Source organism: Oncorhynchus clarkii, unplaced genomic scaffold (genome assembly GCF_045791955.1).
Source record: "Oncorhynchus clarkii lewisi isolate Uvic-CL-2024 unplaced genomic scaffold, UVic_Ocla_1.0 unplaced_contig_8815_pilon_pilon, whole genome shotgun sequence".
Lineage (NCBI taxonomy): Eukaryota > Metazoa > Chordata > Actinopteri > Salmoniformes > Salmonidae > Oncorhynchus > Oncorhynchus clarkii.
Genome location: NW_027259194.1, coordinates 17,501 through 29,371, shown reverse-complemented (window position 1 = coordinate 29,371; position 11,871 = coordinate 17,501). Strand labels below are relative to the sequence as shown.

General features: G+C 46.6%; 1 protein-coding gene across 1 annotated transcript in view; it reads left to right on the top strand.

Moving 5' to 3' along the window:
• Window positions 1–357: 357 nt before the first annotated feature.
• The window catches only part of LOC139399880 (ephrin type-A receptor 3-like), a gene marked incomplete at its 3' end in the record, with an annotated part of 19,954 nt that continues 8,440 nt past the window's right edge, over window positions 358–11,871 (top strand). Inside the window, exons 1-4 of the mRNA XM_071145003.1 lie at window positions 358–364; window positions 913–1,068; window positions 4,871–5,206; window positions 10,694–10,818. Of these exons, the coding sequence (XP_071001104.1) occupies window positions 358–364; window positions 913–1,068; window positions 4,871–5,206; window positions 10,694–10,818 (624 nt within the window). The remainder of the gene's footprint in view (window positions 365–912; window positions 1,069–4,870; window positions 5,207–10,693; window positions 10,819–11,871) is intronic.

The window sequence follows — 11,871 nt, the reverse complement described above, 5'->3', positions numbered from 1 at the left end:
GTCCTGGATGGGTCTGAGAGAGAGGCACTGTTTTCATGTTCTATTCTTCTCTTCCATTACCCCCGCTATAGATTTACAGTGTGTGTGTGGTTGTGTGGTTGTGGAGGTGGGTTCATACTCACGGTCATCAGAGAAGATTAAAGTCATTCATCTAGCCTGTACAGTAATGAAAGGTTTGATTGGAAAAAAAGAAGGTGTCATCACCCCCCCCCCCAAAAAAAATCTCCCGTCTTTCGTCCTCCTCCTGTTGACCTCTCTCTCTCTCACCATGTGTCTTTCATTCTGTATTTTTCTAGTTATTAATTATACCTTTATGGATATGATTTGATCTATTGTCGTGACATTTTTCATTTCTCTATGGAACGTTATTGTTATTGTCAATTCTGCTATATATACTCACCACATCTCTCTCTCTCACCCCCTCCCTCTCCTTCTCTGTCTCCCCCTCCATCTCCTTCTCTCTCTCCCCCTCCCCTACCTCTCCTTCTCTCTCTCCCCCTCCCTCTCCTTCTCTCCTCCTCCCTCTCCTTCTCTCTCACCCCCTCCCTCTCCTCTCTCTTCCCCTCCCTCTCCTTTTCTCTCTCCCCCTCCCTCTCCTTTTCTCTCTCCCCCTCCCTCTCCTTTTCTCTCTCCCCTCCCTCTCATTCTCTCTCTCCCCCTCCCTCTCCTTCTCTCTCTCCCCCTCCCTCTCCTTCTCTCTCTCCCCCTCCCTCTCCTTCTCTCTCTCCCCCTCTCTCCCCTCTCCTTCTCTCTCTCCCCCTCCCTCTCTTTCTCTCTCTCCCCCCTCACCTTCTCTCTCACCCCCTTCCTCTCCTTCTCTCTCTCCCCCTCCCTCTCCTTCTCTCTCTCCCCCTCCCCTTCTCTCTCTCCCTCTCCCTCTCTCTCTCCCCCTCCCTCTCCTTCTCTCTCCAGCATGCAGAGCAGGGTTCTATAAGTCTCTGCTGGGTAATGTCCAGTGTTCTAAGTGTCCACCTCACAGCTTCACCCATCATGAGGGAGCGCTACACTGTGGCTGTGAGAAAAACTACTTCCGTGCTGATGGAGACCCGCCATCTATGGCCTGCACACGTAAGTCTGTGTGTTTGTGTTTGTTAGTGTAAGTTTGTGCGTGCGTGCGTGCGTGCGTGTGTGTGTGTGTGTGTGTGGTGTGTGTGTGTGTGTGTGCGTGTGTGCGTGTGTGCGTGCGTGCGAGCAAGTGTGCGTGTGTGTGCATTTGTGTGTGTGAGTGAGTGAGAGCCAAAAAGAGTTTACTCTCTATTTGTATATTCTCTCAACCATTTCAGCCACTGTGTCTCTGAGGACAACATCTCTTTCTCTCGCTCTTTTTCTCTCTCATCATCATTCCTCTTTCTCTCTCTCTCTCTCTGAGCTGTATCCGGATGGTTTACAGAAGCAGATGGCCGTATCCTAAACTACATTACCCATAGATCACTGCCCTGGAATCCTTGATGACTGCTGTCCTATTAAACCAGCAGCAGCAGCCATGTCTGTAGTCTCTGGGGGGAGTTCAGAACAACCACAGCATACCAGTATTTCCAGATTCCTCATACTGATCTGGTAGAGGTCTGTTTTACAGTCCTAAAACCTTTATAGACTAAGGTAATGAGCAGGAGTCTGGAAAGGAAGGTCAAGATTGGACAGGAACATATATTTACACCAGTATGACTGTATGAACTGATCTCCACCCACTGCTCCACTGATCATATTACATCTGGTGCTCTATACCTCTATACATGACACACCCTATGTAGCAGCCTGAGGTTGGAGAGTGATGTGAAACCCAGATCTCTGGTGTCATTAGTATTATGTTCAGGCAGCTAGATGAGCGTTGTGAATGTGCAGTAGAGTGGAGTCAAGGAGCTAGAACAGTATAGTACTGTAGAGTTTACTGTATCCACCATCTGAACCCCAACACCATAGACTAACAAACAAACCAACAAGGCTTTCTATTGTCAAAATCAATCCTCCTCACCCTATCTCCTCCCACGTTCCAATTCTTTACAGTGGATCTCTTCAGTGGTTCTGGTTAGTTCCCGGTGTAATGACTTCCATAGGTCTGATATTAAAGTCTGGAAATATTCAGAGAATCTGTTCACAGTAAAACCTGCCATTTCCATCTGTCAGAGAGAGTTTGAGGTTTGGCCTTATTCCGTGTCCTTGCTTTCTCCATTCTCCCTCCCTGTGACTGGTGACTGAACTGAATCTTCTGCCCAAAGAGAGAGACTGCTGTCACTCCATCACACACACAGATTGATTTATATATTACAGGGTTCCTGAACTGCCGGCCCGTGGGATGAATTTGGCCCAAATCAGCTCCAAGTTATTTTCATTTAGGAAATCTGTTTTAAAGTATTCCCACGCCTAATAGACATACAGTGCATTCGAACGTTCAACATTTTGTTATATTACAGCCTTATTATAAAATTGATTAAATTGTCCCCCCACCCTCATAAATCTATACACAATACCCCATAATGACAAAGCAAAAACAGGTTTTTAGAAATGTTTGCAAAAAAAACAACGACAAAAATATATATTTATATATACTGTATATATATAAAAAAAAACACATTTACATAAGTATTCAGACCCTTTACTCAGTACTTTGTTGAAGCATCCTTGGCTGCGATTACAGCCTCAAGTCTTCTTGGGTATGACGCTACAAGCTTGGCACACCTATTTTTGGGGAGTTTCTCCCATTCTTCTCTGCAGATCCTCTCAAACTCAGTCAGGTTGGATGGGGAGCATCACTCACAGCTATTTTCAGGTCTCTCCACAGATGTTCGATTGGTTTCAAGTCCGGGCTCTGGCTGTGCCACTCAAGGACATTCAGAAACTTAGCTATGTGCTTAGGGTCATTGTCCTGTTGGAAGGTGAACCTTTGCCCAGTCTGAGGTCCTGAGCGCTCTGGAGCAGATTTTCCTTAAGGATCAAATCAAATCAAATGTATTTATATAGCCCTTCGTACATCAGCTGATATCTCAAAGTGCTGTACAGAAACCCAGCCTAAAACCCCAAACAGCAAGCAATGCAGGTGTAGAAGCACGGTGGCTAGGAAAAACTCCCTAGTAAGGCCAAAACCTAGGAAGAAACCTAGAGAGGAACCAGGCTATGTGGGGTGGCCAGTCCTCTTCTGGCTGTGGCGGGTGGAGATTATAACAGAACATGGCCAAGATGTTCAAATGTTCATAAATGACCAGCATGGTCCAATAATAATAAGGCAGAACAGTTGAAACTGGAGCAGCAGCACGGCCAGGTGGACTGGGGACAGCAAGGAGTCATCATGTCAGGTAGTCCTGAGGCATGGTCCTAGGGCTCAGGTCCTCCTCCGAGAGAGAGAGAAAATTAGAGAGAGCACACTTAAATTCACACAGGACACCGAATAGGACATGAGAAGTACTCCAGATATAACAAACTGACCCTAGCCCCCCGACACATAAACTACTGCAGCATAAATACTGGAGGCTGAAACAGGAGGGGTCAGGAGACACTGTGGCCCCATCCGAGGACACCCCCGGACAGGGCCAAACAGGAAGGATATAACCCCACCCACTTTGCCAAAGCACAGCCCCCACACCACTAGAGGGATATCTTCAACCACCAACTTACCATCCTGAGACAAGGCTGAGTATAGCCCACAAAGATCTCCGCCACGGCACAACCCAAGGGGGGGGGGGTGCCAACCCAGACAGGATGATCACACAGGTTGTCTCTGTATTTTGTTACGTTCATCTTTCTCTCGATCGTGACTAATCTCCCAGTCACTGCCGCTGAAAAACATCCCCACAGAATGATGCTGCCACCACCATGCTTCACCATAGGGATAGTGCCAGGTTTCCTCCAGATGTGAAGCTTGGCATTCAGGACAATTTTGGTTTCATCAGACCAGAGAATCTTGATCTCATGGTCTGTGAGTCCTTTACGTGCCTTTTGGCAAACTCCAAGTGGGCTATCATGTGCCTTTTACTGAGGAGTGGCTTCCGTCAGGACACTCTACCATAAAGGCCTGATTGGTGGAGTTTTGCAGAGATGGTTGTCTTTCTGGAAGGTTCTCCCATCTCCACAGAGGTACTCTGAAGCTCTGTCAGAGTGACCATCAGGTTCTTGGTCACCTCCCTGACCAAGGCCCTTCTCCCTCGATTGCTCAGTTGGGCCGGGTGGCCAGCTCTAGGAAGAGTCTTGGTGGATCCAAATCTCTTCCATTTAGTAATGATGGTGGCCACTGTGTTCTTGGGGAACTTCAATGCTGCAGACATTTTTTGGTACCCTTCCCCAGATCTGTGCCTCGACACAATCCTGTCTCGGAGCTCTACAGACAATTCCTTCAACCTCGTGGCTTGGTTTTTGCTCTGACATGCACTGTCAACTGTGGGACTTTATATAGACAGGTGTGTGCCTTTCCAAATCATGTCCAATCAATTGAATTTACCACAGGTGGACTCCAATTAAGTTGTGGCAACATTTCAAGGATGATCAATGGAAACAGGATGCACCTGAGCTCAATTTTGAGTTTCATAGCAAAGGGTCTGAATACTTATTTTAGAATAAGGCTGTAACGTAACATAATGTGGAAAAAGTCAGGTGGTCTGAATACCCTCCGAATGCACTGTATGTGATAGTATTCAATTATAATGTTTGAAATTATTATGTTTTAGTCAAATATTTGATCTGTTTGGGCTTCTTGAGGTCACTTTGCTGTATTCAAGGGATTTATGTTCCTGGCTCCCTGACCATCTGCTCAAGAAATGTTATATATTTTCATTGCTCTCTCTCTCTCTCTCTCTCTCTCTCTCTCTCTCTCTCTCTCTCTCTCTCTCTCTCTCTTTCTCTCTCTCTCTCTCTCTCTCTCTCTCTCTCCCTCCCTCTTCAGGTCCTCCCTCCGCTCCTCGTAATGTGATCTCAGTCATCAATGAGACCTCAGTGATTCTGGACTGGTCCTGGCCGGAGGACACAGGAGGTCGTAAGGATGTTACCTTCACCGTGCTGTGTAAGCGCTGCAGGCAGGGCCAGAGGGTGTGTGAGGCGTGTCGCAGTAATGTGCGGTTCCTCCCCCGTGCTGCAGGCCTGCAGAACACTACCGTAACCGTGGGAGATCTGCTGGCTCACACCAACTACACCTTCGAGATCGAAGCTCAAAATGGAGTGTCCCAGTTAGCCCCAACAATGAGGCAATATGCTGCTGTGACCATCACTACCAACCAAGCAGGTACGACCGGAGATGAAGACACACACATAAATGTACATTTATGCATTTATTTGTCACATGCGCTGAATACATGCGCGGAATACATGCTCCGAATACAACCTTACCGTGAAATGCATACTAACAAGCCCTTAACCAACAATGCAGTTCTAGAAATAGCGTTAAGAAAATATTTACTAAATAAACTAAAGTGATCGTTTTTTTTTTTTTACAAATAAAATCTAAAAGTATCACAAGAAAATGACATAACATTAACGAGGCCATATACAGGGGGTACCGGTACCTAGTCAATGTGCGGGGATACAGGTTAGTCAAGGTAATTTGTCAAGTGGCCGTGCATAGATAATAAACAGCGAATGGCAGCATTTTAAAAACAAAGGGGGGGGGGGGGGGGGTCGTTCTTAGTCCTGTATTGACGCTCTGCCTGTTTGATGGTTCGTCTGAGGGCATAGCGAGACTTCTTATAAGCGTCCGGATTAGTGTCCCGCTCCTTGTAAGCGGCAGTTCTAGACTTTAGACTTTAGCTAGAACTGCCTGCTTCTGATCCCAGCCAGTGTTCGTCAGTGGTTTATCACCAGTATCAAATGTCTCGCTCCTCACAAATACACTCTGTATAAATCTTTGTGTTGTTTTTCAGTTGTTATAGACAGTCATTAAATTGAAACGGGTTCACATCAACCCATCATATAAACACTCTTTCACACATTCACTCACTTTAACACACATACTGCTCACATCGATCTCTCATATAAACATTCTCCACCATCCCAACATTCTCCAACATCCCAACATTCTCCAACATCTCAAGGGAGGACTTGGCCCAGTGAAAGTCCCGCCCGGAGACAAATCAATTTCTCTGCAGCGGAATGTAGCAAACCTCAACATTCCGTTACCAAACTTGGAATCATGCATGATGACTAGATTTCACTACACCCTCTCTCTCCTTCTCTCTCTTTATACATCCCTGTCTGTAGTTCTTTCTCTCTCTCCTTCTATCTTTCCCTATGTCTCTGTTTCTGTCTCTCTGTATTTCATTCCCCATACACATCTCTCTCCCTCCCTTTTCAGTCATACAGTTGAAGTCGGAAGTTTACATACACTTAGGTTGGAGTCGTTAAAACTAGTTTTTCAACCACTCCACAAATTTATTTTTAACAAACTATAGTTTTGGCAAGTCGGTTAGGACATCTACCTTGTGCATGATACAAGTCATTTTTCCAACAATTGTTTACAGACAGATTATTTCACTTATAATTCACTATATCACAATTCCAGTGGGTCAGAAGATTACATACACTAAGTTGACTGTGCCTTTAAACAGCTTGGAAAATTCCAGACAATGATGTCATGGCTTTAGAAGCTTCTGATAGGCTAATTGACATCCTTTGAGTCAAAAAAAAATTGTAGACCTCAACAATGTCTACTCAATGCACTGTTAATTGCCTGTAGAGAGAGAAACAGGGGGTTTATTACATGTTTTGACCCTCACCCCAATAGATCCTGTGGTGTAGCTTGGGGTGTACACACACACACACACACACACACACACACACACACACACACACACACACACACACACACACACACACACACACACACACACACACACACACACACACACACACACACACACACTGCTGTGTACAATGAGGTGTGTGCTGAGTGTCCTGTGTGTTATCCCAGCTGTGCTCTATAAAGGCTGACAGAGGCCAGACACATCCCTTTGAAATGACGGCAGAGGGATGAGCAGTAAATACAGATTTAATGTGTGTGTGTGTGTGTGTGTGTGCATACAGATTTAGTGCTCTTCACTCCTCTCCTGACTTGTGTGTGCCGCTCTAAGGGAGTGGGAGGGTAGAGGCTACAGATCCACTGATTATGTATTTTTTCATTTCATTTTGTAGCTTTATTTTGACAGGATAGTCATGTTGAGACTAGGGTCTCTTTTACAGATGAGCTCTGCATAAATACATCAAACACATACAATATACAATATAGAAAACTAGTAAACATATTAAGAAAAACTGACACATTTATCAACATAGAGGTCGCCGATCATAACTCTGAACTGACCAAGGGGGACCAGAACATTTAAGTTCAGAGAGCTCAGTTAGTTGGGTGCAGAACAAGATAGCAGATTTCAACAGAGCTCTCTATCAGTCTGTGTGTGTACTCAGATTATGTGTATCCTTATCATGTTTTAACCCACAGATCTTATAACCTTCCTCTCGTCTCTCTGTGCCTTTTGAAAGGACATTGACATCAGGTTCATATCACCAGTTATGCATTTACTGTAGATGTCAGGGTTGCATATTTCACCAAGCTGTCTCCTGAGAGGATAGTGTGATGAGAATAGTAGAAGTAAGAGTTTAATGTGGGATGGTCCTTCAGCTGATGAAAATAGACTAAAGATTGGAAGGTGTGAAAAGTATTTTCTTTAGTTTGTCCCCATAACATACAGTCGTATACAGTATAACCATATCTCTGTGTCTGTTATCCTGAACATACAGTCGTGGCCAAAATATTTGAGAATGACACAAATATTAATTTTCACAAAGTCTGCTGCCTCAGTTTGTATGATGGCAATTTGCATATACTACAGAATGTTATGAAGAGTGATCAGATGAATTGCAATTAATTGCAAAGTCCCTCTTTGCCATGCAAATGAACTGAATCCCCCAAAAACATTTCCACTGCATTTCAGCCCTGCCACAAAAGGACCAGCTGACAACATGTCAGTGATTCTCTTGTTAACACAGGTGTGAGTGTTGATGAAGACAAGGCTAGAGATCACTCTGTCATGCTGATAAAGTTAGAATAACAGACTGGAAGCTTCAAAAGGAGGGTGGTGCTTGGAATCATTGTTCTTCCTCAGTCAACAATGGTTACCTGCTAGGAAACATGTGCTGTCATCATTGCTTTGCAAAGAAAGGTCTTCACAGGCAAGGATATTGCTGCCAGTAAGATTGCGCCTAAATCAACCATTTATCAGATCATCAAGAACTTCAAGGAGAACGGTTCAATTGTTGTGAAGAAGGCTTCAGGGCGTCCAAGAAAGTCCAGCAAGCGCCAGGACCGTCTCCTAAAGTTGATTCAGCTGTGGTATCGGGGCACCACCAGTACAGAGCTTGCTCAGGAATAGCAGCAGGCAGGTGTGAGTGCATCTGCACGCACAGTGAGGCAAAGACTTTTGGAGGATGGCCTGGTGTCAAGAAGGGCAGCAAAGAAGACACTTCTCTCCAGGAAAAACATCAGGGACAGACTGATATTCTGCAAAAGGTACAGGGATTGGACTGCTGAGGACTGGGGTAAAGTCATTTTCTCTGAATCCCCTTTCCGATTGTTTGGGGCATCCAGAAAAAAGCTTGTCCGGAGAAGACAAGGTGAGCGCTACCATCAGTCCTGTGTCATGCCAACAGTAAAGCATCCCCAGACCATTCATGTGTGGGGTTGCTTCTCAGCCAAGGGAGTGGGCTCACTCACAATTTTGCCTAAGAACACAGCCATGAATAAAGAATGGTACACATCCTCTGAGAGCAACTTCTCCCAACCATCCAGGAACAGTTTGGTGATAAACAATGCCTTTTCCAGCATGATGGAGCACCTTGCCACAAGGCAAAAGTGATAACTAAGTGGCTCGGGGAACAAAACATTGATATTTTGGGTCCATGGCCAGGAAACTCCCCAGACCTTAATCCCATTGAGAACTTGTGGTCAATCCTCAAGAGGCAGGTGGACAAACAAACACCCACAAATTCTGACAAACTCCAAGCATTGATTATGCAAGAATGGGCTGCCATCAGGATGTGGCCCAGAAGTTCATTTACAGCATGCCAGGGCGGATTGCAGAGGTCTTGAAAAAGAAGGGTCAACACTGCAAATATTGACTCTTTGCATCAACTTCATGTAATTGTCAATAAAAGCCTTTGACACTTATGAAATGCTTGTAACTATACTTCAGTATTCCATAGTAACATCTGACAAAAATATCTAAAGACACTGAAGCAGCAGACTTTGTGAAAATTAATATTTGTGTCATTCTCAAAACTTTTGGCTACGACTGTACAAACAAAGCATGCACACACGCACGCACGCACGCACGCACACACACACACACATCATCCTCATTCTGCAGCTGCATTGCCCATCACACTGAGCTGACAAGGATTAGGGTTGTCAATGTACAGCTCCCTAAACACACATGTGGCTCTGTCCGTGGAGAGAGAGGACACGCAAGCTGCCCTCTGTCAGAGTGAAACACACACAAACACACTACACCAATACACTCAGTTTAAACCTGCCAAAGCTGGATTCACCGGCCGTCTCAGAAGGGAGGGAATCGTCCGGATATTCTGACAGGGTGTCGACCGACGAGTCTCAGCCCCTCTCCTACACACACACACACACACACACACACACACACACACACACACACACACTTGAGTCACATCCTCTCCTCTCTGCAGTGGGCTATTGGGACTTGTTTGGGAGACTGAGAGAGCAAGAGAGAGAAGAATCTCTCTTGAGACCAGGAAGCTCCCCAGAGCTGTTCACAGAGGATTGGAGAGAGAGAGAGAGAGAGAGAGAGAGAGAGAGAAACCCAACATCAAACCAGTCTTCAGCCCAGACATAATAAATCATTGCACCCGTAAACTACATAACCAATAAAACAACAGCTATACACTATCAGAAACAAAGGGAATGAGAGAAAGAGCGAGGGACAGACAGACAGACAGACAGACAGACAGACGGTGGAGACTGAAATTAGACTCGCTCGCTCCATATGGATTCATTAACAGAGAGAAAACCACTTCCAGTGGAGAAAAACAGCTGAAGCTGGATCATCAGAATCAAGACAGGCTCGAACATTTCAAAGACAAACATGTTGTTTCCTCTGGTCTAATAAAATTAAAGCTCAGTCTTCATATGGCAGCCTGGCCTCTCAGCTCCAGCTAGCAATTAGACAACTGTAAAAGTGGAAAAAGAGGGGAGAGAGGAATGGCGGGGGAGATGGAGGGAGTCCTAAGTTAAATTACAGTGCCAGATTGAGACCATGTGAGCTCCCAAGGCGATGCGACATGAGAGAGAGGGAGGGATGGAGGGAGGGTAATACACTGGGGGCATGCATGGAGGGATGAGGTTTATATATCCTCTGATGTTACCTTATACATTGAGGATGATATCATGGTGCCTGCTGGCTCTGGGGTTGATCTCTGAGACTCTGGCCTGTAGTATAGATGCAGTCTGTGTGGATGTATGTTATGACTGCTGTCCCCCTTCCAGTATGGACCTCCTCTGGTGGACTAATCAACTCAATTAGACCAACAGGAACCAACAGAAACCCCTTCAATAGGAACTATTAACAGGATACAAACTGCTGACTGAACATGCTGCATGAACTTCCTGTGAACTGCTATAGGTTGTGCTATATGGTCAATCATCTCTCTCTCTCTCTGTCCCCCCCCCCCCCCCCCAACGCCCTCTCTATAGCCCCTTCTCCAGTGACTGTGATCAGGAAGGACCGTACGTCTCGTAACAGCATCTCTCTGTCCTGGCTGGAACCAGAGAGACCCAACGGCATCATACTGGACTACGAGGTCAAATACTACCAGAAGGTCGGTTCACAAACACCAACTCATGCTTTAGTACTGTTCTCTGCTGTCCCCTTGCAGCCCTGTTCTTGTTCGACTGATTCCATTAACTGAAGAAAGAGAAGAGACAACATGTGAGCTTATTCTACCTCTCTCTCCCTTATTCCAGCCCCTCCTGGTTGTCCTCTGTTCTAATGTCTCCCTGGGGTAGTCTTCTGGCTCCTCTCTGGGTGCTGGGCCCTGGGTTGGGGAGGAGGGAAGAGGATCGGGGTTTGGCACCTCAGTGGGCTCTAACATAGTGGGCCTCTCTCCCTCTTACCCTGGCAGTGGATCAGAGAGAGTCAGGGAGAGAGGGGGAGAATCAGAACGAGAGGGAGAGTGTGGAGACAGGGTGAGGGGGAGAGGGAGAGAGTGGAGACAGGGTGAGGAGGAGAGAGTGGAGACAGGGTGAGGGGGAGAATCAGAACGAGGGGGAGAGAGTGGAGACAGGGTGAGTGGGAGAATCAGAACGAGAGGGAGAGAGTGGAGACAGGGTGAGGGGGAGAGAGTGGAGACAGGGTGAGGGGGAGAATCAGAACGAGGGGGAGAGAGTGGAGACAGGGTGAGGGGGAGAATCAGAACGAGAGGGAGAGTGTGGAGACAGGGTGAGAGGGAGAAAGTGGAGACAGGGTGAGGGGGAGAGAGTGGAGACAGGGTGAGGGGGAGAGAGTGGAGACAGGGTGAGGGGGAGAATCAGAACGAGAGGGAGAGAGTGGAGACAGGGTGGGGAGAATCAGAACGAGATGGAGAGTGTGGAGACAGGGTGAGAGGGAGAAAGTGGAGACAGGGTGAGGGGGAGAGAGTGGAGACAGGGTGAGGGGGAGAATCAGAACGAGAGGGAGAGTGTGGAGACAGGGTGAGGGGGAGAGAGTGGAGACAGGGTGAGGGGGAGAGAGTGGAGACAGGGTGAGGGGGAGAGAGTGGAGACAGGGTGAGGGGGAGAGAGTGGAGACAGGGTGAGGGGGAGAGAGTGGAGACAGGGTGAGGGGGAGAGAGTGGAGACAGGGTGAGGGGGAGAGAGTGGAGACAGGGTGAGGG